The 24,920-nt window shown below is 55.0% G+C and overlaps 2 protein-coding genes across 6 annotated transcripts; one reads left to right on the top strand and one right to left on the bottom strand.

Annotated features, from left to right (window-relative positions):
- The first annotated feature begins 1,463 nt into the window (after positions 1-1,463).
- On the top strand, positions 1,464-19,227 carry CIZ1 (CDKN1A interacting zinc finger protein 1). 5 transcript variants are annotated; one of them, XM_043469685.1, is made up of 17 exons: positions 1,464-1,553; positions 2,283-2,400; positions 2,629-2,744; positions 4,235-4,306; positions 6,344-6,570; positions 8,811-8,889; positions 9,097-9,205; positions 9,711-10,327; positions 10,586-10,707; positions 11,559-11,756; positions 12,500-12,624; positions 15,099-15,186; positions 15,677-15,790; positions 15,989-16,138; positions 18,127-18,196; positions 18,390-18,511; positions 18,884-19,227. In XM_043469685.1, the coding sequence occupies exons 2-17, from the start codon at positions 2,288-2,290 to the stop codon at positions 19,097-19,099; spliced, it is 2,538 nt and encodes an 845-aa protein (XP_043325620.1). In that variant the 5' UTR covers positions 1,464-1,553; positions 2,283-2,287; the 3' UTR covers positions 19,100-19,227. The 5 variants fall into 5 exon arrangements, with proteins under 5 accessions (XP_043325620.1, XP_043325618.1, XP_043325619.1 ...); XM_043469683.1 differs by having other exon boundaries at positions 1,465-1,553; positions 9,073-9,205; XM_043469684.1 differs by having other exon boundaries at positions 1,465-1,553; positions 8,796-8,889.
- A 1,010-nt stretch (positions 19,228-20,237) lies between these two features.
- On the bottom strand, positions 20,238-23,766 carry BBLN (bublin coiled coil protein). The gene is made up of 2 exons (XM_043469687.1): positions 23,546-23,766; positions 20,238-20,717 (listed from the first exon to the last, which is right to left on the bottom strand). Exons 1-2 carry the CDS (start codon positions 23,622-23,624, stop codon positions 20,545-20,547), a joined length of 252 nt encoding a protein of 83 aa, XP_043325622.1. The 5' UTR covers positions 23,625-23,766; the 3' UTR covers positions 20,238-20,544.
- Between the last annotated feature and the right edge of the window lie 1,154 nt (positions 23,767-24,920).

The raw sequence follows: 24,920 nt of genomic DNA, 5'->3' as shown, positions 1-24,920 counted from the left end.
GAGTAAACTCTGGGGGTTGGTGATGGACAGGGAGGCCTGGCCATGCTGCAGTCCATGGAGTCCCAAAGAGTCAGACAGGACTGAGCAACTGAACTGAACTATATATATTTTTAATTTTGGCAATTTGCTAAGCTCGCCCTGTGAGAGATGCCAGTGCGAAACATTATGTAATAACACACACACATACACACCCGGGAGGGGGCACTCATTTTACAGAGGAAGAAACAGGCTTAGAGAGGACTCCCGCGTCTGCCAGGGTCGCTTAGCCAGGAGGCAGAGGAGCCCCAATTCAATGCTGGCCAGCGCCGAGATCTGCTTGGTTGGGAAAACGGGGGATCTCGATCCGTGTCCGAATCTGGGCAGATGTGATGCCGTCACACACTTCGCTGTTGCTTCCTGCCCTTCAGCTATAAAAAACCAGGCTCTGCTTCAAAGCCCGCAGCGCCCAGCCGCCCTTCCACCCGTAGGCGGGACATCCCCTTAGTCCCACCCACGTCCAGCCCAGTTGGCGCCTAAATCCAGGCCGAGTTTAGGCACCTGTGAGGCCGCCCCAGGGGCTGTAGTAGCGCGGGTCCCTAGCTAGCTTTAGGGCAGCGCTGGCCACGTGATTGCGATGACTGGTTGACCCTCGGGTCTCCGCTGGGCCGACCTCGGGCCCTTGCGCCACCGCGTGAGTTGCGCGGCACACCGTCGGCGCCGGATACAAAGCGAGCGCGTTGCCCTGGGCTGTTACAGCCGTGGTCCGCTTTGCGTTACGGAAAAGGGAAAAGGGATCGCTCCCGAGTAACCGCACACTGTTTGTGACCCAGTGTAGGGACCGAGGAGCGAGGCACCGGGACACCGGACAAAGGCAAAATTAAAGGGTCCTTGAAAGCAGGACGATGAGCGCCGTTTTTTAAATCTTTGAACTCTGCCCTCCTCCCCGGCTCCGCCGCCAAACCCGAGTAAATACGAAAAAACACTTTCAAACCGAGCCCCCACCCCCACCCCTCCCCGGCCCCACCACCTCTTCTAGGGCAAATTCTTGTGCCGGGGGCGTCCCCTCGCTGGGTCTCGGTCCCCGAATGTACAGCGGGCGGCTCCTCACCCCCTCCCACCCCCAGCCCCACGCGGGGCCCCCGGGATCGCGGGACAGTGGGGTCCTCGGGGAAGTCGGTTGGGGACGGTCCTCCTCAAAGCCCCCCGCCAAGTCCCTGCCAGACTACAGACCCCCTTCTGGGAGACAGACGGACCTGGGGCTCAGAGCCGCCCCTTCCTGATGCGGAGGATGCGGAGCGGAGGGTCTGCTAGGTGCCCGGCGCCCGCTAGCAGCCGGGAACCACTCCCGCCGCCGGCCGCGTTGCCGGGTGAGCAGTCTCCCCCCACCCCCACCCCCACCCCGCACCGCCGTCCCCGCAGCGTGACCTGGACCTCCCGTCCTCCAGGGGGCGCTGCCCGGTCCCGGCCCGCAGACCGACCTTCCGAGTGGACAGGCCGGGGCGGAGCCGCCGGGAGACTGGGACCCACGAAGCCGCGAGCCGGAGCGGCCCGGCCCGGCCCACCCCGCCCCGCCGGTGAGGGCTACGAGACGGCGGAGGGGGTGAGGGGAGGTGGCAGTGAGGTTACCCGGGCGGGGACGAAGTGCGCGGGTCGGGCACGGCTCGGGGGGACGGCCGAGGACCCAGGGGCCACTCGAATGGAGACTGCGGGCTTCGTGGGCAGGTGGGGACACCGCATTTGGATGTGATGCTGGATCTGTCCGTAGAGGAAGAGGCTGGTGGAATGTTGGCGGGGGGGCGGTTAGAGTGGAAGGAAGCCTTCCTCCTACTTTGTTCGCGGAAGACAGTCAAAGGTTGCAGCGGGGTGGGGGTGGGGGTGATGTTATTGACAGAACGCGCGCACCCGGGACGGGGTGGGAGCATCAGAGGGGTGTGAGTGGCCGGGGGTTTGGCTTGTTCGGCAGGTGATTGGCCTAAAGAAAGGCCGAAGGGCGGGGTGGGAGGTGTATCAGTGTTAGGCGCCGCTCCTGGAGGGACCGGAGCGGAGAGAATGGAGAGACGGAGGGCGGGATTGGGCGTTTGGAGGAGGAACTGTTGGGAAGATTTGGAGGCAGTTGGCGGGAGGGTGGTTAAACCTCGAGGCTGGTGGGATTGGAGGGATATTGAAGGGACGGAGCGCACGCGTGGCGCGCTCTGGGCCGGACCGGGAGAGTAGCCTTGAAGCTCAGTCGGCAGCGCGCGAGAGCCGCGGGCTGGGGCTGGGCGACCGGGATCCCTCCGGCCTGACTCCCTCCCTTCTCGCAGCCACCATGTTCAACCAGCAGCAGCCGTTCCAGCAGCTCCAGCAGCAGCCGTTGCTGCAGCTCCAGCAGCTGCTCCAGCAGTCCCCACCGCAGGCCCCACTGCCCATGACCGTCAGCAGGTGAGCTCCCCACTGGAGGGCAGGGTGACTCTGGCCCGTGCCTTGGAGTCGCCCCCTTCCAGCCCTTTCGCCCAGGGGCAGTCCTGTCTGAGCCCTGGAGGTCATCAGTTCCCACCCCAAGGGGATCCTCTGCAGTAGAGAGGGGAAGAGAAGGGAGGGGAGTGGGGTCAGAGAAGAGGGAGGGTCTGCCTCTCCCCATAACCCTTTGACCCCGCTCTCAACACACAGGGGGCTCCCCCCGCAGCAGCCACAGCAGCAGCTCCTGACTCTCCAGGGGACCAGCCCCACCTCCCTCCTCAACGGCTCTGTGCTGCAAAGAGCTTTGCTTCTGCAACAGTTACAAGGTATGGCTGCAGGCCCACTGAGTCTCACCCGAGTTGCACAGCGACTCTGAGAGGGGGCTACTGTCAATATCCCAGTTTATAGATGAGGACACTGAGGCTCGGGGGAGGTGGAAGTCCCTAGGTTGCTCAGCTGAATGCAGGTCTGTCTGATCACAGAGGTGGGCCCTTGGCTGTGGTGCTAGCTCTGTGGGCACTACTCAGCAGATATTTTGCTGACACTGAGAGATTTGATGATATGATGGATGGAAAGATCTATTTTGACCACCCTCCTTTGCATCCTGTTTGACAGATGAGGACACTGAGGTCCAGAGAAAGGAAGTCATTTGCCCTGGGTCACACAGCATCAGCAGTGGCTGAGCTAGATGGGGGCCTGGGCCTCCTGACCCCTGGATCTCTGAGTGGGTGTCTCTAGCCCTCTGCATTAAGCCTGTGCCCTCACCTGGGTTTCTCCACATGGAGAGCAGTCTTTCAGCTTTTCTTTCCATGATGCTGCTCCCAATACTTCAGCCACTCTGGGAGGAGGCAGGGGTCTAGAGACATGGAGCCAGCTCTTCTTCAGACCTAGCCCCTCCCACAGGGTAGCTGTGACATGCTGACTGGTCCTTCAGGGCTGAGCACTGTGCTGAGCCCCGTACAAATCCAGTTTCTTGACTCTGCTGACAACCCTAAGGGGAGAAACACTCATGGCCCCATTTTACAGATGAAGAAACTGAGGCCTAGGTGTTCATTAGAGGTCTTACTACAGAGCTTTGTTCTGAGACCCCAGGCTATCCTGACTCCCAGCAGGGTATGCAGCCAGGTCAGAAGATGTGATGTTGTCACTCTTCAGCCCTCGCATGGCCACATGGGTGTGGACGATCCTGGGAGCCGGCTTATAAATTATAGAGGGATGGATAGAGGGATAAGACCACATACAGGAACCCACAATGTTTACATACTTTTTTTCACTCTTTTCTTTCTCATTTTATAAGTCATGCTCTTCAAAGAAGAGCGAAAGAAATATTTTAAAAAGAGGACAAGAAAATCCAAACCATATGTAGACTCACTTCTAGAGAAAAAGAACACCCATTAAAGTGTTGGTATATTTCCTCCCTTTTTTTTTTTTTTTTTAGGCACAGACTTGGGGATTTATATATGATTGTGATTACTGATATATATGAAAGGCTGTATTTTGTTTCTTTTGCACTGAGCAGAATGGCATGTTCATTTACCATATGATTTGACAGTCTCGATAAAGATTATTTTCAACAGCTGTTTAATATTCCCCTGGAGGTGTGCGCCCTTATGTCCTTAAACTTTCTCAGCTGTTTCCTTCTATCTCTTTTCTTTTTTTTCCTTTTCTTTCTCCTTTTTGCTGCTTTAGATAATGGGATGAATATCATGTTTGAGAATATTTTCTTAGAATGGATTCCCCAAAGTAGAATGACTGGGTCAGGGAGGATGGGTGTTTTATGGTTCTTGATAAGTATTGCCAAATTGCTTTCCCAAAGGACTGGACCAGTTTGCAATGCCACCAGCCACGTATGACAGTGCCGGTCTCAACATGCCCACGGCAACACTGGGTATTATGCTCTTTTCTAATATATATGTATACATACATCTAGTCTAATTTGCTTGGCAAAAAGGCTATATCACTAATGCTTTAGTTTACATTTCTTGGAGTGCTTTTAGTTTACATTTCTTAGTGTGCTTGAACATTTTATATGTGTCTGCTGAATGTTCGTAATTCATTTTGTGACTTGTCCATGTCCTTTGTCCATTTCTCTTTTAGAGTGTGCCATCTTTTATCTCACTGTTTAAGAGCTGGCTGGCGTTCTCTCTGCACATATGTGTATATGTATTTAAGTTAATGTTCACAAAATGCTTAGTAAATACCAGGCACACTTGTATATTTCACTGAATCCTCATAAAACATTGTGAGTCAAGCACTATTACTATTCCCATTTTACAGATGAGGGAACTGAGGCTAAGACAGGGAAGCTTATTTGCTCAGGGTCACAGAACTTGTACTGTAGAGCCTGCATTTGAACCATTTCTCCCAGCACATCTGACCCATACATGCCTGTAACCCCTGTGTTTCCCATCTCAGCACTGGGGTAAGGATTTAAACTGTCCTTTATTGGATCAGATACTTCCCCAGTGCTCTGAGTCAGATGAAGTGCCTGCCCTTAAGGAGTTCCCAGGGTGGTTAAGTGGTGGACAATGGGAAGCAGACAAGGAATTGTGCAGCTGGCCTGGAAACAGGGAAGCTGGGTTTCTGGGGACAGAGAGAGGGTCTGAGAAGCCCTCTCAAAGGAGAATCACCTAAAGGGAGGAATGAAGGATGACTGGAATATGCAGATGCAGAACAGTCCAAGCAGAAGGAAGAGCATGTGCAAAGGCCCAGAGGCAGGCAGAGCCAGGCTTGTTTGAGGCAGACCCATGCATGGGAGCATGTGGCTGGAGTACAGTGTGTATGTGTGTGAGAGAGAGAACTGCAAGAGAGGGAGTCGAGGGGGCCAGGGCTGGACCTTGCAGAGTGAGGAATGGGCTTCCTTCCTGAGCATCAGGAAGCTATGGAAGGGTTCAGCAGGGGGAGGGGCAAAGTCAAAATGTGGTTTTTAGAAGGATCACAGTACAGAGACTGTGGCTGAAATTCACATGTGGGATGAAGCGGCTTTGGAAGGAAGAGGGGTGATAGGAGTGGAGATCTGAAGGGGAGTCAGGCTAGACTGCGAAGAAGGGTAAGAGTCAGGGTTAAGAGAAATGGTGTTGGCTCACATGGGGGAGGGTAAAGAGAGAGGGGAGTCAAGGGGACCCCCAGAATCCTACCCGGGAGCCAGCGAGTGGACAGCAGTGCCGCTCCCAGAGATCCTGGACAAGCCACCCCTTCACTTTGTGTCTGTTTTATCATCAGTAGAGAGGATAATAGTTACCCTGATGGTGGCTGGGTGGTGTGACTAAGGCTGTTTTTATAGCAAGTGCCCGGTCACCAAAAGACATTTCCTTTTTTTTTTTAGACATTTCCTTGTAAAAAAATATTTATTTATGTATTTGGCAGCACCAAGTCTTAGTTGTGGCCTGTGGGATCTAGTTCCCTGACCAGAGATCGAACACAGGCCCCCTGCATTGGGAACATGGAGTCTTAGCCCTTGGACTTCCAGGGAGGTCCCCTAGGAGAGTTTTGATGACAGGTAGCTGGTGTTGGTAGGAGAGTTATCTTGTTATTCCAGGGACCAATCATCTTGCTGGTTCTCCCTTTGGGTCCTGTGCTGAATCTTTTATATACCTGAAAGTGTACCCTAAAGCACGTCTAAGGGTGAGCAGAGTTTCTGGGGGTGCCCAAGCCACTGAGTAGGGAGGCATTTGAGGAGGGAAAAGGGCCCCTTCCCTCACAAGCTGGAGCAGAAAACCAGCCCGAAAGTCCCCTCCCACCAGTGCTTCAGGGGGGACTGGGCCTTTGGCTCTAATCTCTTCCCCTCCAGCTGCTCTTGGGTGGGAAGGATCCCCTTTGAAGTTATCCGTGATCCCCAAGCATCATGGGGGCACTGACCCCTGACCCTAACCTTTACCACCCTACCACAGTTGTAATCCCCCTTCTGCCCTCTTTTCACCCACAGGTAACCTCCGTGGCTACAACCTGGCAACCCCCAACCTGACACCCCCCAGCCTCACACCCCCACAGCTGGCCACCCCAAATCTCCAGCAATTCTTTCCTCAGGCCACTCGGCAGTCCCTGCTGGGCCCTCCTCCCGTCGGGGTCCCCATCAACCCCTCCCAGCTCAACCTTTCAGGGCGAACCCCTCAGAAACAGGCCCGGACCTCCTCTGTGACCCCCAATCGCAAGGTGAGTGGTGTCTGGGTGCAGAGCAGGTGTGGATTGGAGAGGACATATCTGGGGACCCACCAGTAGTACCCCCTCCAGCTCACATTGGCCTTGGGGCTGATCATCGCCCTCTCTGTCCCTCAATTTCCTTATCAATGAAATGATAGGGGGGGAGAGTTAGACTTGTCTAGTGTTTCTAAAGCTTTAAATATTTCTGAACCCCAAAGTGATTTTTGCTATATCTGAACACCACTCGAACTATTTATTCCCTTTTTATTTACAATTTCTATTATTTACTAATACTGTTTGCTAACAATTCTCTCTTTTTGAAAAGACTGAGGTGTAATTGACATATAATACTGTATTCACTGTAGGTATATTTTACCAACTTTCTTTAAATCAGCACTGCCCGGTGGAAATTAAATGTGAGCCACATATGTAATTTAAAGTTTTCTGGTAATCACAGTAACAAAGTAAAAAGAAATAGGAAAAATTAATTTTACTAACATATTGTATTTAACCTACTGTATTAAAAATTATCATTTCAACATGTAATCAATATAAAAAATGAACAAGGTATTTTATATTCTTTTGAGAGTTTTTTAAAAAAATACTAATTCTTTAAAATTGGTATATATTTTATGCTTACATCTTGACTCAGCTTGCCACAATTCCAGTGCTGGAAAGTCAGGCATATGTACCTACTAGCTACTGTTTGGGGTAGTATAGCTTTAAATGAACACTGCTTTTCTGTTACATTTATTTAAAAAAGAAACAATCACTATCTGAAATTTAAAAAAAAAAAAAAAAGCAACACAGTAACAGTAACTCTGAATTAATCCCCAAGCATAGAAGTAAAAGAAAAGTGATTGGGATAAAACAATGTTGTAAAATCCTAAACTCTACCCTGTTGCCAGCTCAGTTTCTGAGCCTTTAATGAGCGCTCCCTGATTTGAGCAGGAAGAACCAGAGAGGTTTTCAAAGGAAATAATATGCTTCCTATGTCTGTCCTGTCCCCGGATGTCCAGACAGCTCCTCACACACACCACACTCCTGAGAGCATCCCAGTTGGGAGAGGGGGCAGCATCCACCTTTTCTGGCTCTGACACCACCCACATCCAGAGGTGAGGCATTTCCCTCCAGAGAGGGGTCACAGCCTCTGACCTTCCAGTTGGGCCTGTCCTAACATGGTCCTGTCAACTGTTTCCCTCCTTGCTCCCATTTTACATATGGGAAGACTGAGGCTCAGAGAGAAGGGTGGAGATTGTCCTGGGCTGCACAGCTGTCCAGGCAGACCCAGAGTCTGGCCCTCCTGACTCTCAGACCAGTGCCTGTGTCATGCAGGGTGAGAGCTGGGTAGTTTGCGAAGGGCGTGGAGCGCTGATGTGGTGCATGTTTCCACTCACCGCTGGTCCCTTGGGCTTAGTAGGAGTGAGGGAAGCAGCAGGTGGACCCCTGGGGCTCCCTGGGGTACCCTGGAGCCATTTGGAACTGTGTTCACTTAGCGGATGTCTGTTAATGCCCGGCAGAGAACTCTCTGGGGCAGAGAAGGCATCTGGCCCGGCTCTCCTGGAGATCCTGGGCTGGGGAGGAGGGTGGTAGTGATGATGAGACCTTAATATACATAATTCTCCAGCTGATGAATGATGGCCGTGGGAAATGCTGCAAAAAGGAAGTCCAAGGCCCCGGGGAACCTGTACTATGGGTTAGGAGGGCTTCCTGCAAGAAGCGCCTCTGAGGCTCTGGGAGAAGACCCAGAGCTTTGGGGAGCCAAAGAGGCCAGCGTGGACACAGAGAGGAGAGGGAGAATGAGAGCTGAGGCTGGAGGGACAGGCCTGAGGTAGGGTCCAGACTGTGCAGGGGCGTGGGGAGGGGAGTTAGTTTCAGGCCTGGGGTAAGGAAGGAATAGTCCAGGGCTACGGGAAGTCATGGGAGGGTCTCAGCCTGAAAGAGACAAGAGACATGATCAGGTCTGCATTTGAGAAGGGTCCCTCTGGCTGCTTCGTGAAGAGGGTGAGGAATCAGGGGGCCGCATCATGGAGAAAGTATTGCATCGCCCAAACCTGCGTTTACTTAACAGGCTGGCAGCTAGATGGAACCCCTGGATGTGATTCCTGGGGTGTTTAGGGTCTTCCCTTGGCAGCTCTGGGGCCAGGCTCCTTCATCCCCTGGAGCCTACATGTTGGAGCTGCTCTTGGGCAAGGGCGTGATGGCAGATATCAGAAATGGTTTCTGAAAGGAAGTAGGATTCTTCTTCTCAGACAATGCCTGTGGAGGACAAGTCAGACCCCCCAGAGGGGTCTGAAGAAGCCGCAGAGCTCCGAACAGACACACCTGAAGGTGAGGGAGAGAGGGAAGCTGCTGGCCCTTTGGAGGGGCATGGGCTGGGGGGAGGTGGGTGTGGGGGGCAGTCATGGAGGCAGATCTGGGAGGCAGGGTTCTTGCAGGGGGCGGGGGGAGTTGTGAGCCCAGGCCCCACCTCCTGGAACTGGGAGCTCATACGTGCTCCACCTGGCGTGGCAGTCTCTCACCTGCCCTCCATCCCAGACCAAGAACCTCCCCAATGCCCAGATGACATCGCTAAGGAGAAACGCACTTCAGCACTTGAGCCTGAGTCTTGTGAAGCCTCTGAGCCACCAGCTAAAAAGTCAAAGAGGTAACTGAGGCTGAAAACCTGCCTGGTACCCAGGTGTTCTATACCCTCATTCCTGCAAAGGCAAAGGGTAGGGGGAGGTGGGGTGAGATCCTTCAAGGGAACAAGGCAAGGACCTTGGTTTCTGGCGTGGGGGGAGGTCAAACCTAATTTTGCATCTTACCTGGGAAGGCCCTTGGCCAAATGGACTCTGGCTTCTTCACTGTGGCTGGGCCACAGTGAGGTGAGGGGGCCAGTGTGGAGGGGTAAAAATGTGTGCCTGGAACCTCAGAGTGTGGCCAGAGGGTAGGCAGGCTTCCAGGGCCTTGAATACAAACTAGTAGGCTGTGGGAGGTGGGAGCAAGGGATCAGTTTGCTTAGGGGAAGCTGGGGCCCGGAGAGCCGAAGGGCTTGCCCAGACCCCAGCTTGTACATGGCAGAGCCAGGACTGGAGCCTAGGTCAGGGCCTTTGTTGGGATCCTGTGGGGCCAGTTGGCGGACATGAATGTGATCTTCTGACCCTTCCCAGCTCAGAGGAGCCCGCAGAGAAGGGGCCCCCAGGGCAGCTGCAGGCAGAGGTCCAGCTGCAGACCCGGATGATGGCACCCAAGCAGACACAGACACCCGAGCTGCTGCCTGAGCCCCTGGAAGCCCGAGTGCAGCCACGATTTCAGCCCCGGGTCCTGCAGATCGCAGCCCAGGTGCAGCCACAGACCCAGCCGCAGACGCTCCCCGTAAATGTCCAGGTGCAGCCAAAGCTGCAGAAGCAGGCACAAACGCAGACCTCTCCAGAGCACTTAGCCCCGCAGCAGGTGCAGCGGCAGCCGCAGAAGGAGGCAGAGCCACGGAGACAGGCGCAGCTGCAGGCACAGCCGCAGCCCCCCAGGCACGTGCAGCCACTGCTACAGAAGCAGGCACAGACGCAGACATACCCAGAGGTCCAGACGGAAGCACAGCCGAGGCTCCAGCCGCTGGAGCAGCCACCCAAGCAACCCCCGGTGCGGTTCCCGGTGCAGCCCCCGGAACCGACCCAGGGACGGCCTCAGACTCAGCCACAGGCGTCGGTGCCAGCGTCGGAGAAAGCCCCAGTTCTGGTTTCCTCCACAGCGCCGGAAACTTTGCCTGACACAGTAGAAGCTGGAGCAGGTAAGTGAGCACTGACTCCCAGCTGGCCCGGTGATGGGACTTGCTCTGCTGGGACCCTGCTCCTCCCCCAGCCCTGTCCAGCCCTGACTGGGTGCTGCCTGGGACCGAGGGCTGGGCCTGGATCCAGGATTCCAGTCTATGTGCACTGGACGCTTCAAGGTCCTGGCTGTGGGCGGAGAAAGTGACTCTCAGGCCTGCATCCCTCAGGGCCCAAGTGGGAGATGGGCCCTGGGAAATGGAGCACATCTGTCATTTCAGGCCCAGAGGAGGCCCCGCCAGAGCCAGTTGGCGCCCAGGTCAGCGTGGAGGAGAGCCAGGAGGAGTTGACTGGTGGCCTGGATGTGGCAGAATGTGAAAAAAGAGCGAGAGAGATGCTGGGGGTGGGTAGAGATGCTGATGAGGACCACACGGTGCGCCCAGTGGTGGGAGGGCCTCTTTCTGCCCCAGCCATGCCCCCCCTACCCGGGACCCCCTTGTGTTTCCCCTCCTATGAAATGTGACGGCAGCCCTCCTCCTGGGTTTGTGGGCAGACCAGATTGGGTTTGACAGCGTTCATCAGCTCTCATGTGGGCCTTTACGTGCCTTTGCTCTGACAATCTGGAGGCACTTTTGGTGATAAGGGTCCATTCCAGCTTGCTCACCCCAAAACTAGAGCTCTCAGAGCCCCACATGGCTTACATTGCTCCAGCGGAGACAGCGTGGTGTGGAAGCCTGCATCTGGGGCCTGGGGCCCAGTCCTGCCTTCTACTCTGTGTGCTAAGTTGCTTCAGTCCTGTCCAACTCTTTGTGACCCTATGGACTGTAGCCCACCAGGCTCCTTTGTCCATGGGATTCTCCAGATAAGAATGCTGGAGTGGGTAGCCATGTCTTCCTCCAGGGGATCTTCTCGATGCAGGGACTGAACCTGCGTCTCTTATGTCTCCTGCATTGGCAAGCGGGTTCTTTATCCCTGGCGCCACCTGGGGAGCCTTATGGTATAACTGTGGCCAAGCCCCCTTCCCTTCCTTGCATCTGTCACAGAAGGCAGTGGGAACTGAGGGGGACCTGGGTTTTTGAATACTGACTACAGTGCTGCCTGGTTGAGCAAGCCTGGGTGATCACCTAATGGCTCAGAGCCTCAGTTTTCCCGCCTGTAAAATGGGCTGTCAGGAGTGCTCCTAGAAGTTCAGCACAGGGCTGACCCACCATAAGTGCTCAGCTGGTGGTAGCTCTGTTCATGCTCCCCGTGCAGGTGTGGGGGGCTGGGGGCTCCCTGAAGGTCACCATCCTGCAGAGCAGCGACAGCCGGGCCTTTAGCACCGTACCCCTCACACCTGCGCCCCGGGCTGGCGACTCTACCTCTGCCACCCCTGCGGTGGCCAGCACACCCTCTAAGCAGGCCCTTCAGTTCTTCTGCTACATCTGCAAGGCCAGCTGCAGTAGCCAGCAGGTACGCGCCGGTGGGTGGGTGGGAGATCTCGTGGGTGGGTGGAGGGTTTGGGGTCTGTATGTGATACCCAGCCTGCCTTTCCTGCCTCTGTGTTCACTTGGGCCCCCAAGCCCCACCTCCGGCAGCTGTACCTTTGCTCACAAAACATCTCTGGACCAGCCAAGGGGGCAGGATTTCAGAGTCGGGTGGACCTGGTGCAAATCAGCCCTGACCGGCTATGTGGGTTTTGGAAGGTGAATTCTACCTTCCAAACTGAGGCATTGGTGCCTCAGTTTCTGCATGCATCAGAAGAAACATTTAGAACCCACCTCTAGAAAAAGAAAAACTACCTCCCAGGGAGGTTCTGGGGATTCAACAACTTGACATTGAAGTCATGAGTCCCTGGGCTGGCCCAGAGAGAGTGCAGCCTTAATAACAGCATCACACTGGTATGATTACTGTCTCTATTGTTAGCGCCACCCCTCTGTGCCTGGCCTGAGCAGAGCCACGGGGACCTGGAATTTGATCAGACTGCTCCTCACCTCCAAGGTGCTCATGGTCTCCAGCAGGAGCAGAGGCTCTGGCTGGCGTGTGCTCACTCTGGGCCTCAGTTTACCATCTTTCTCTGGCCCATACAGGGTTGTAAGAGAAAGGTCCTCCCAGAGGCGGTGGGGTGGCCAGGAAGCCCAGGTTGGAGGCCTCCTCTAGCCCCAGTGTTCAGGGGCTCACTGCTCACACCCCTTTCTCGCTCCCACCTGCTGCAGGACTTCCAGGAGCACATGTCGGGAGCCCAGCACCAGCAGCGGCTCGGCGAGATCCAGCACATGAGCCAAGCCTACCTGCTTTCCCTGCTGCCTGTGCCCCGGGATGTCCTGGAGAGAGAGGACGAGTGAGTGGGGGGTCCCAGAGGCTCTGGACGGGGCAGGGGAGGTGGTCTCACAAGCCAGCCTAGGCGGAGGGGGGCCCCTGATCTACCATCCACAAGGTCTTAAGGGATTATGATTGCCCTCTCCCAAATACTTCTTCACTGTGTGGCCTTGGCCCTCAGTTTTCCTTATCTGTAAAATGGCCTGGCGAGGGGTGTACGGCAGGAACTCATGAACTAGACAGCCTCTCTGTTTTTAAAAGAAAATTTTTATTTATTTATTTTTGGCTGTGCTAGGTCTTTGTTACTGAGTGCAGGCTTTCTCTAATTGTAGCAAGTGGGGCTACTCTCTAGTTGTGGAGTACAGGCTTCTCGTTGCGGTGGCTTCTCAAGCTTTGCAGAGCACAGATTTCCTAAAGCATGCCAGCTTCAGTAGTTGTGGCTCATGGACTTGGTTGCCCCATGGTATGTGGGATCTTAGTTCCTGGATCAGAGATTGAATCTGTGTCCCCTGCATTGGCAGGCAGATTCTTAACCCCTGGGCCAGCAGGGAAGCCCCTAGACGGTCTCTTAAGGCTCCATCCAGGCAGGAACAGTGTGACCCCCTATGTGGGAGGGAATTGGGTTGTGGCACAGACCCCCCACTCCCCTGGCATATGTGTTGCCTCCAACCACAGGGCCTGATGGTCAGGCAGGACATGCTCATCTAATGGCCTGAGATTAGAACTTCCCTGGGTTTCCTCCTTTCTTGGTCATGGGGGCTTGGTCCATTAGAAATGTCAGCCCTCCAGAGTCTGGGACTGGCTCTTGGGATGCTCAGTGGGCAACCACTGAGGCCTGCAGGAGCCGGGAGGCGTCAGCAATGAGAGAAACAGGACGACATTGGCTCAGTCCACTCTAGGGTACACGGGCTCTGTCTCACCAAACAGCTGCCACTCAGCTCCAGATTTCCTGGTTTCTCAGAAGCATCTAGAAACCGATTTGTATGTGATTCTCCCAATTTCATAATGTTAACAGCTAGTTCAGAATTAAAACCAGAACAGCAGACCTGGTGGTCCAGTGGGTAAGATTTCACCTCCCAATGCAGAGGGTGTGGGTTCGATCTCTGGTTGGGGAACTAAGATCCTATGTGCCTTGTGGCCAAAAAACCAAAACATAGAACAGAAGAAGTATTGTAACAAATTTAACCAAGACTTTAGAAATGATCCATATCCGCCCCCCCAAAAAAAGTCTTAAAAAAATAAGAAACGAGTCCTGTGGAGGCCAAATCAGATCCTTTCCCTGGTCAGATAGCTCTGAGTCAGTGGTCAGGGGCTCTGCCATGAGGATTTACAGAGAGTCACAGTTTGCAGCTCCCCTGGGTGGGGTGAGGGGACAGGAAGGGCCCTTGGGTGGCCTCTGCTTGCATTCCCTGAGTGACGGGGAGCTCTCTTCAAAGGCTGTGTCTCTGTTAGCTGGTTCTCAGTTCGAGAGGAATTTCCCTGTGGCTTTATAGGATGGTCTCCACCCTTAAGCCTCCCCTGGCTTGCTGACCTAGGAGTTACACTTGGGCCAAATTAGCATAAAGCCAGGAGAAAGGTGATTCACAGAGATGTTCCTTGCAGAGTTCATGCAGTGGTGAAAAAATTTACTTGGAAATGATATAAAATATCCCAAACTAGGGACTTAGATCCGTTCTTCCACTTGGTGGAAGAACTAATAATATATAGGGCAACGGCAGGGAATTGCTGACAGTGTGGAAACATATGCATGATGCAATGTCAGGACCAAACAGGATCCAAAATTGCATTTGCAGAATGAGTTTGACTATATAAAAATAGATCTTGCGACAGAATGCAGGGCTGTAGCCCAAGCTGTAAACAAGCTTCAGGTGGAGAAGATTCGCCACACTGCGTCCTGACACTGCTGGATCCTGACTCAGCCCCGCCCAGAATGCGGCAGTCCTTGTCTTTGGGCTGTCTGTCCTTCCCTCACAGTCAGGAGCTCTGGACTGATCCCCTGCCAAACCCCAGGGATGCTGGGGTGAGGTCCTGGCCTCCCAGAGCTCACAGTCCAGTGAGGGCAGAGAGGGAATCAGATCCTCCCAATCCATTGTGGACAATGCTATGGCAGTTGCACTTTGGGGGTCCCAGAGCGGGGCCTGACTTACTGGCATGGAGACAGGTCCTGGAATTGGGGAAGGGCTCAGACAAGCTCTGGGAAAGGCAGGGCGTCCAAACTGGAGGGTAAAGAGGAGTTCTCAAGGCCAGGTATTTTCCGCTCTGTCACCTGTCCTGGTGGCCTCCTGGTGTCCCCAGTGCTTCTAAATCTCATCCCTCCCCCCAAGTTTTCTCTCTTATACTTAAGCATTCTTCTAGACGAACCCTAGAATCCGTTTGTTAAGTTTCCAAAAAAACCGATTCTGTTGGACTCGCATCCACTTGTGGAGCGTCCGGAAGAGCGGCTGTCTCTCCAACAAGAATGGGGTGTCACGCTGTGCTTGTTTTGATTGTCATCAGGGAGCCTCCCCCCAGGCGCTGGTGCCACACCTGCCAGCTCTACTACGTGGGGGACCTGATCCAGCACCGCAGGACGCAGGACCACAAGGTATGGGCCCAGCGCTGGCTGCAAAGGCACCCCAGGTGTGGTCTCCAAGTCCGGGGCTGGGGAGGAGGGAGCCCAGGTTGGAAGCAGAAAGTGAACGTCAGTCTTTGTCCCTGCATGGCTGTAGCTTGTGATGAATCAGTCATGTTTCCTCTCTGGGCTTCAGGTTCCCCATCTGTCCAGTGTGGGCGAGGCACCATCTCACCCTGCATTCAGCCTCGGGGCTCATGGGGTCCTCTGGCACCTGCCCTCTCTGTCTTCTGACTGTCCTGTCTCTCTGTTACCATCCACCATCCCATCTTGTGTTTGCCTGTGTTCTGTGGAGCACAGTCTGCTGATTGCAGAGTGGCTTAACTCTAGCCCTAACCCTGACATTGGAGGTAGCACACCTGAGGCCTGCAGGTGGGAGGTGGCGTCTCGCTGGGCCCTGCCCAGCTGCACCTGGGGACGCTGCCCCCCCCACTGCCCATTGGGCCCGCCTTCCATTCCTCAGCTCGCCAAACAATCCCTGCGACCTTTCTGCACCATTTGCAACCGCTACTTCAAGACCCCCCGCAAGTTTGTGGAGCATGTGAAGTCCCAAGGCCATAAGGACAAAGCCAAGGAGGTAACCCCAGCTCCCTCAGAGGACAGGGGCCCAGAGCACTACGGAGCCTTGGCCAAGGCCACACAGCAAGTTGAGGTGTATTCCCGTCCAAATTCACAGCAGGGCCAGAGGGACTGGAGTTCTCTGGGGTGTGAGGTGGTTGGGGTGTCACATTGTGGCTGCCCAGAGCTGACCTGAGCCCTTACCCACCCCGGGAAGCTGAAGACGCTGGAGAAGGATATAGCCGGCCAAGACGAGGACCATTTCATCACGGTGGACGCTGTGGGCTGCTTTGAGGGCGATGAAGAAGAGGAGGAGGATGACGAGGAGGAAGAAGAGATCGAGGCTGAGGAGGAATTCTGCAAGCAGGTGCTTAGGGAGAGGGGGCGTGGAAAGGAGGCTGGAGGCTGGACTCCCAGACCAGGAGAGACCTTCCCCCACCTCCCAGGGGCCAGGAGACACTGTGCTGGCATTTGCAAGCACAAAGACATGCCACAATCTAGTATTATTAGGAACTATCTTTAATATGACAACGTGTAAATATGCATCATGATGACGGTAGGGTGGCAGGTGAAATATGCAAGGTCTTGAAAGCCTGCCTGAAATTTTTTCTTGTGTTGTGGAAGAGAAAGGCATCCTAGGCCAAGAGAATAGCATCACAGAGACATGGAGAGGGGAGCTACGTGGTCCATACAGGAAAGTCGGTGAAAGGTGATGATGGTGATGATGATGGTGGCGAGAGCAGTCAACTTTTTTTTAAAAAAGTACTTATTATCAAGCTCTTTACAGAGAAAGCTTGCCAGATTGCCTGATTTTTAAAATAATCTTATTTATTTATTAATTTTTGCCTGTTCTGGGTCTGCATTCCCTCACAGGCTTTGTCTAGTTGTGGCGAGCGGGGGCTACTTTCTAGTTGGGTGCGCAGGCGTCTCATTGCAGTGGCCTCTCTTGTTGCAGAGCACGGGCTCTAGAGCACTAGGGCTTCAGTAGTTGTGGCTCACAGGCTTAGCTGCTCCTTGGCATGTGGGATCTTCCTGGACCAGGGATCAAAGCCATGTCTCCTGCATTGGCAGGTGGATTCTTTATTGCTGAGCCACTAGGGAAGCTCTCAACACTTTTTTTCCTTTTTCTGCCATGCCACATGGCTTGTGGGATCTCAGTTCCCTGACCAAGGATTGAACCTGAGCCATGGCAGTGAATGCCTGGAATTCCAACCACTAGGGTACCAGGGAACTCCCGAAGTCAACATTTGTTGAGCACTTACTATATGCTAGGCATGTAACCAGGCACTTTCCTGGCAGAGTCTCACCCATTTGGATGCGAGGAAGCGAGACTCCACAGCCTGTGCTTAGAATAAATCAGCTCTGCTGTCTCCCATGAGTGAGGAGCTGGAGGAGCTTTTCAGTTTAACAGGTGTTTCCAGAGCACCTGTTCTGGGCCAGGCCCTGGTCCTGGATACCAGGAATACTGGGGACCAAGGCCTGGCCCCTGTCCTTATATAGCTTGCCAGTCACAGTCCAGGGTGGTGAGGGGGCAGCCAAAGAGGGCATGCACAGAGGGGCTGTGGATGGATGGTTGCATGCGTGGCCTCCAGCCCTAAACAAATTGGGGGTGATGCCAGCTTTGCTGCTCAGAAGTCAATAGTGGCATGACCCTATTGTTGGTTTCTCTAAGCCTCTGTTTTCTCTGCTTAGAAGTAATAGTCCCAGCTCAGACTGTAAGGAAGGGCCACAGCCTTGGGGGTGGTCATCATTTTTAGAGGCCGCATTTGTTTGCCTGGTAAGTGGTCGAGGGCACTGCCAAGCATGGCCTTGTCCAGAAGGGGCTCATGTCGAGCAGGTGATCACTTGAAACCCACCCCCCCAAGACTGTGGTCTCTGCAGCCTCTGGGAGCTGGCAGAGGCTCATGGTAAAGGCTAACCAGGGCTTGGGGTTCACCAGGGTTCACTACCCTACTCCTGCATCAACCAGCTGGGTGACCCTGGGCAAGTGAGTTAATGAGCCTGGGCCTTAGTTTCCTCACATGTGAGATGGGTGAACCATAGAAAGTTGTTAGGAGGATTCAGTGAAATGCCACGTGTGATGTGTTGGGCATGGATTATGGCCACTGTGGGAACAGGAGGGCTTCCCGGAGGAGGGGACGGACTGAGCCGCACCTGGAAAGTATAGATTGGGAAGGCCACTCTGGGGCACAGGACCAGCATGGGCAAAGGCTTAGCGGATGCCACCTGCAACGTCCTCCTGGAAATCCAGGGGCTGGCATTGAAGAGCATGGGTGGGTTCCAGGCCCTGCCTGTGTTTAGGAGGCGACTAAGGGAAGCCAGAACCAACCAGGGCCCACATTGGTGTGTTTCCAGAAGAGATCCAGAGACATATCCGTAGAGGAGTGGAAAGGCTCGGAGACCTACAGCCCGAACACCGCATACGGTAAGACCCCAGCCCTGACCCCACCTGCAGGAGCTATGGGCCTCAGGTCCCGGTCACAGTGTCCTGGCCAGGCAGCCTGTCCTGGTCTCTTTCCCCACCTGGAGGCTATTAGGGGAGGATAGGCCCATAGGTGGGGCGGGGAGGCACCAGGCTGGCGTGGGGATGTAAGCGCTTAGACCCTGCTGTCCTTCAGGGGTGGACTTCCTGGTGCCCGTGATGGGCTACGTCTGCCGCATCTGCCACAAGTTCTACCACAGCAACTCAGGGGCGCAGCTCTCCCACTGCAAGTCCTTGGCCCACTTCGAGAACCTGCAGGTGAGTCCGGCCTCCTGCCCCGCTCCGCCCTGCCCCCGGGGGTCAGACTCCGCCCAAGCTGACGGGAACAGCAGGTGGCCACCTCCTTCCTAGGCTTGGCCTCAGCCCCTGGGCACAGCCCCCAACAAGAGGCTCTACCCACAAAGGGAATCCAAGCCAGGTTGGGCCAAGGTCTTTTTGCAATTGTTCTGGAGTGGGTGGTGTTGAGGGCCGGAGGATTAGCACTAGAGGTCCAGCCCAGAGAGGTGAGCACGTCACACAGGGTCACATAGCATGTCCAACAGTCTCAGCGGGGCCGGGGAAGCAGCCTGTGGCCAGGGGCACACCAGGTGTGGAGGAAGCCTGGACCTCACCCGCACTCTCTGTGTCCAGAAGTACAAGAAGGCCAAGAAACCCAGCCCCACCACCAGGCCCATGAGCCGCCGGTGTGCCATCAACGCCCGGAATGCCCTGACCGCTCTGTTCACCTCCGGCGGCCGTGCGCCCAGCCAGCCCAGCACCCAGGACACAGCCAAAACCCCCAGCAAGGTGACGTCCACACCCCCTCGGCCCCCACTGCCCCGGCGCTCCAGACGCCTCAGAACCTGATGGAGGGAGCACCCCATGCCTGCCCCATCTCCATCCCGCTCGGCTATGCTTTTTAGGAGTCTGTGTGGAGACTTTGATATGGTTGGTATTTTTACTGAAAATCCAATAAAGGAAGGTAGTTTGGCCTGTATAGTCTCCACCAGCACTTCTGTCTGCATGGAAAGGGGAAGGGGGGCCCCCAGCCAGCTCTCAGCTGGCGCCCAGCCTCTGCAGATAGTGAGAAGACACAAGTGGAAAGCTGAAGACAGGGTCCCTCACCAAGGACTCTGGGATTATGAGGTGTTTCACCTTCTGAGCCTCAGTATTCCTCTTAAGCATGTACCCAGGCTAGGAAAATACTACCTTCAAGTAAGATCTCATTTAATCTTCACAGTATCCCCAGGAGGTAAGTCTTGTTGTTATACCCACTTTACAGACGAAGAAACTGAGGCCTAGCAAAGTCCAGTGCCTGCGGAAGGTCATACATCTGGTGACAGGCCAGGATTTGACCCCAAGCCTGAGCTCTGGACGCCCATCCTGGCCTCTGTCTAGCTGGACCTTACCAAAGTTGGTGCAGGAGCTGGGGGGTCCTCACTGCTCAGGCCCTCTGGCTCCAAGTTCATATTCATTAGCAGAGGCCCCACCCTTCTTGTCAGGAGACCTTATGATGAATCATCAGTGAGTGGAGCCCTGGCTGAGCAAGCTTTTTAGTTCTACTTCCCCATCTGGAAGGACCCTTAGAGACAGACAACCAGACCAGCCCTGTGATTGGCCAGATGGGGAGACTGAGGACCAAGACTGAGGATCAAGAGCTGGAGGGCAGAACCCAAGGCTATACAGCGTATCTTGGTCTTGGTTGTCTTGCAGAAAGGCCCTAGAGCCCAGAGAAGCTGAGCACATCACCCAGGGTCACACAGCATGGCTGATGCTGTCTCAGCTGGTCTGGGGGAGCAACCTCTGGCCAGGAGCATATCCAGTGGGGAGGAAGCCCTGACCTCACCTGCACCTCTGTGCCCAGAAATACAAGAAGGCCAAGAACCCCAGCCCCACCACCAGGCTTGTGAACCACCAGCGTGTGATCAATGCCTCCACTGCCCTGTTCACCTCTGGCGGCCACTGGGGTCCTCATCCCAGGATACAGAAGAGAGAGAAGGCACAGTGGTGTTGGAGACCCGTTTAATGTGGACATTCAAGGCCTGGGCAGAGTGGGGATCGTCCAGGAGTTGGGCAGGCAGGCATGCTGGGTGAGCCGCTGGCCTACACCTGGCTCCAGGAGGGGATGCTGGGAGGTGGGGGCTGGCCCAGGCACACCAAGGGAAGTACCAGAAAGGTGGCCTAGGCAGGCAGAACCCCCAGGAGATCTGTCGGCCAGCCCTTAAGAAGGTATCTAAGCCAGGTGGTTAGTGTTCAGGCCAGAGCCTGGCCCAGCAAGTCAGGGTTGGGGCCTGGCTGGGGGCCCCCAGAGCCTAGGGGTTGGCATCACTAGGGGTCTCCCCAAGCTGCTGCTGGAACTCAAGGCGAGTCTGCCGGTTGGATTCAAGCAGTTCCTGGAGGCGGGCATGGAGGTGGTCATTCTTCTCCTCCAGGTGGTCCAGACAGGAGTTGATCTGGTCCAACATGGAGTTGATGGCAGCGTATTCTGGAAGGAAGGGGAAAGACAGTCAAGGTCCCATATCTCCTCAGGGCTCACAGGAGCCCTCCCCACCACCACCATTGTCTGCCAGCCTATTTCAAAAAGGGCTTCGGGCAAGTCCCTACTCCTCACTGTCATGATCTGGAAAATGGGTGTATATCAAAAGAAGAAAGGCATTGGAGAAATAGCTTAGTATGCCATCTTTTTCTAGGGTTAGGGTGGTCATAGGGAGGTCAGGCAGACAGTGTCCAGCCTGGGAAGTCCTGCCAGGTGCCGAGTCTCTCTACTTCCTGCATCAACTGCCTAGAGGCCAGAGCCCATGCGCCTGAGTCAGGCAATCCAGGCCTCTGTCCCCAGGCAGACCCTACTCTCTAGCCCTGCCTGGCTCCCCCGCCCTCAGAATAAGGTTCCTGGCAGACTCCCAGGCCCTGCTCCCTCCTCTTACCCCTCTCCCCTGCCTCCTCCCTTCTTCTCTCACACCTGCCTTTGCCCACCTCAGGCCCCTTGAACCTGCTGTGGTCTCTGCCTGGAGTGTGCCGTGTCCTCCTCTGTCTTGCTTCCCTCCTCTTCTCCTGGAGGAGCCCCACCCATCCTTCAAGTGTAGCGCGGATGGCGCCCCAGCCTGGGTCAGGCCTCTATTCCTGACCCCCTTGCTCTCACAGCTCCATGGCCTTCATCTCCGGCTCGATTGCTGTGATTGTGTGCCGGTCTGTCTCTCCCACCAGACTGTGGCGAGTGCTCTGCGAGAGGGGTCCTGTGTCCACTGCTGTTTCCCCAGTACCCTCACTGTCACACAGTGAGCATTTGTTGAATGAATGGATGAATGAATGGAGCCTGACTTTCCAGCCTTCTGCCTTTTCTCAACTGACCGTGCCACCCTGAATGCTTCAACCACAACAGCTATTCAAGGACCAGTTCCAAATGCCTCTTCTTCCAAGAAGCCTTCCCTGGTCTCCATCAGAAACCATCACTCTCTCCTCCACTGACACTTCTGACCTGCCTCTCTCAGCAACACAGTGTCTCTTAGGACCCAAGGTCTGGGCCTGTGCCCACGGCGGGACCCAGTTCTGAGCCAGCCCATGACTCAGATACACTCAGCTGCCAGCTTGGGACAAAGGGGAAGTGGCTGGCGGTGTGTGGGAATGGCCAGCGTCAAAAAAGTGTGTCTAGGATAAGGGTGCAAAGGTTTCTGCCTTCTGGGGGAAGGGTACTCATTGCTCAGAGTTGTCCTAACTCACAGAGAACAGAGTCCTGGAAAGCGTCTGTTGGATCTTAGAGTCCAACTCCCTTGTGGTATAAATGGGGAAACTGAGGTCCAAGAAGGAAGAGACCTGCCAAGGGTCATGCAGCTGGTTGGTGGTGCTAGGGGGGCAGGGGCACTTGGGTTTCAGTCCCAGTTCCGCTCCATCCCAGCAAGTTACTGCACTTTTCTGGGAAAAGGGGACAAAAAGTAGGTTATTGTGAGGCATCAAATACATATATCAAGAATTCAGGGTCTGGCTACAGCAAGCACTTAGTAGATGGTCACTATTAGCAACATTTCATATTCTGGTCAAGAAACCCAAGTGGGGAGGAGGCTGGGGGAGGCGGGTGTCTCCACTCCTGGGGCTGGGCTTTGTCTGAGTCAAGTGTCAAGGGTACCTCTCAGTCCCAAGTCTTTGCCTTCCGTTGAGGACACCCTCTTCCTTTATGTCCTAAGTCCTGTCAATCTACCAACTTCCACTCAACATGACTCCTGGGAGGTCCTTCCAAATGCCCCCATCACAGCTCCCAGCACCTCACCTGGCTGCTCTTCACCAGCAGTGCCCAGGGGGAACTGGGCAGCCCACCGCTTACCCATTCACTGTACCTCTTTGTTAATAAAAATGCAGATCTTGAGTGAGGAAGTGTTCTAAAACTATTGTGGTCTTGATGGATGGGTGCACAACTCTGTGAATATCCTAAAACCCACTGAATTGTACAATTTAAATAAGTTAATTGTATAGTTTGTGAATTATTGCTCAATAAAGCTGTTACCCAAAACAGCCAAAAGCAGAGTCTATACTTAGCCCGCATTTACTAAGTCCTGACCTCCAGGTTAATACACTAATCTTTATTACACTAAAGGGACTAACCATTTACAGAACACTTGCATGCTTGGAGCCTGCTATCCATTCGTTTTCTCATTTAATCCTTATACATCTCAGTGTGGGTGGACACTAAGCCATTATTCTTATTTTACAGATGGGGAAACTGAGTCTCCAGAAGGTGATAAGGGAGCTGATCTTTCTCGCTCCTTATCCAGCCTCCTACCTCCCCCACCCGTTCCCCCTCGCAGTGCTGTGCAGGCAACAGGATGCTGGGTAAGCAAGTCACACTCGCCAGGACTCCAGACCACTACCAGCAAAGGTGGCTGCGGATGCTGACTCAGCAGGGTGGCATGCCCACCAAGATAGCCCCTTGTGCTAACCCCGGAGGGTCCACACCCAGCCTTGCCCCCTTAGGAGTCCCCATCTCCACAGGGGCTGAAAGAGGTGGCTGAAGCAGGTCCTAATCCACCGCCCCCCTCCCCCCAAAAGCGAGTGATCCCTGAAGCGGCCTCAGTTTCCTCATCTGTAAAACAGGCTCGACTGACCACAGTTCTCCAGGGCTGCGGTTTCCAGGGGCCAGCTCGCAGGTGCTCGCCCCAAATTTCAGGAAAGCGCCTGCAGCTCCGGACCCTCCCTGGGGCGGGGGATGGGAGGGCTCTGCAGTTTCTTTCCGGCCCCTATTCCTCCTCCCAGGAGGGCACCCCCGAGAAAGCAAACGTCGCTTCAGCAGCTCCCCCCACCCCACCCCACCCCACCCCGAGTCACCTGCTTCCCCGAAGCCCTCTTCCTCGCCTTCCGCGCCCGCCTCCACCGGCGTGCCCAGGTCCCCGTTGGGGCCCGACATTGCGGGCTCGGGCGCCGCAAGGGCCGCGGGATGATGGAACGCGGCGACGGTCTCGCCGACTGCCGGCGCGGGGCGGAAGGTGGAGGCGGTGAATGAAACTCCGAGCCGGAAGGGTGGAACACCGCGGTGGAAAGCGCCCGGGCGGCCGGGACCCGCCCCTAAGGCGGAGCCCGGAGGCTGGAGCTCCGCCTCCACTGTGCCCTGCCTCCAAAACCCCGCCCCCAGCCGACCGCAAGGCTCCGCCCCACAGAGCCCCTCCCACACCCTGCCTCACAGTCGAGCTCCGCCCACTTGGGCCGGTTTCCCCAGGCCCGCCCCTCTCCTGGCGGCCAAGTTGGACCATCCAGGGCGACCCCCAGGAGAAACTTAGGCAGTGGAGGCTCGGCCTTCACCTCGGGCGAGCGACCTGGCACGAGGGCAGGGCAACTGGAACCCTACTCTTCCCTAGCTAGCCGGCGCCTCCCCGTGGGCGAAATCTGAGACGCGTTTCTAAGGCCCCAATGTGTAGAGCCTACAATTTTTGCAGTAGTCATGTATGGATGTGAGAGTTGGACCATAAAGAAGGCTGAGCGCCGAAGAAGATGCTTTAGAACTGTGGTGTTGGAGAAGACTTGAGAGTCCCTTGGACAGCAAGGAGATCAAACCAGTCACTCCTAAAGGAAATCAACCTTGAATATTCATTGGAAGGACTGTTGCTGAAGCCGAAACTCCAATACTTGGGCCACCTGATGCCAAGAGCCGGCTCGTTGGAAAAGACCCTGATGCTGGGAAAGACTGAAAGCAGGAGGAGAAGGGGAAGACAGAAGACGAGATGGTTGAATGGTATCACCGACTTGATTAATATGAGTTTGAGCAAGCTCCGGGAAATGGTGAAGGACAGGGAAGCCTGGCACGCTGCAGTCTATGGGGTTGCAAAGAGTTGGACACGACTGAGCGCCTGAACAAAAACAACAATGTATAGGGACAGTATCCATTCACAGCCTCCTTGAGAGTCATAGTCAGTAGAGTGCAGCTTGTGGCTGTCAGTCAAGAAAGGCGTCGAGAAAGGGTCTGCCCAGCTGCCATGATACTTTACCCTTTTTATCAGCTTGGAAAGGGAGCCCTGCCACAAGTCATCCAGCCAGAAATTCTCTCTCCTGAGCTGGCCCCACAGGTGTGATCCTGGCCAGGGACACAGCTGAGTCAGGCTTATGTCCAGGGGAGAGGGGCTTACTTACTGGGACTCCTGTCACTGTAACTGCTCCGAGGCCTGGTTCTGGTCTCACACTGGTAGTTCCTGCCAGAAGGCCATCCTTC

Source organism: Cervus canadensis, chromosome 5 (genome assembly GCF_019320065.1).
Source record: "Cervus canadensis isolate Bull #8, Minnesota chromosome 5, ASM1932006v1, whole genome shotgun sequence".
Taxonomy (NCBI): Eukaryota; Metazoa; Chordata; class Mammalia; order Artiodactyla; family Cervidae; genus Cervus; species Cervus canadensis.
This window is presented reverse-complemented; position numbering and strand designations above follow the sequence as displayed.

Excerpts from the sequence above, each read along its gene's own strand:
- CIZ1 (XM_043469682.1), top strand. The coding sequence starts at position 2,288 with ATGTTCAACCAGCAGCAGCCGTTCCAGCAGCTCCAGCAGCAGCCGTTG. Across the intron at positions 2,401-2,628 it reads CTGCCCATGACCGTCAGCAG|GGGGCTCCCCCCGCAGCAGC; the intron begins GTGAGCTCCCCA and ends CTCAACACACAG. Across the intron at positions 18,512-18,883 it reads CCCACTTCGAGAACCTGCAG|AAGTACAAGAAGGCCAAGAA; the intron begins GTGAGTCCGGCC and ends CTCTGTGTCCAG.
- BBLN (XM_043469687.1), bottom strand. The coding sequence starts at position 23,624 with ATGTCGGGCCCCAACGGGGACCTGGGCACGCCGGTGGAGGCGGGCGCG. Across the intron at positions 20,718-23,545 it reads AGAGGGCTTCGGGGAAGCAG|AATACGCTGCCATCAACTCC; the intron begins GTGACTCGGGGT and ends CCTTCCTTCCAG.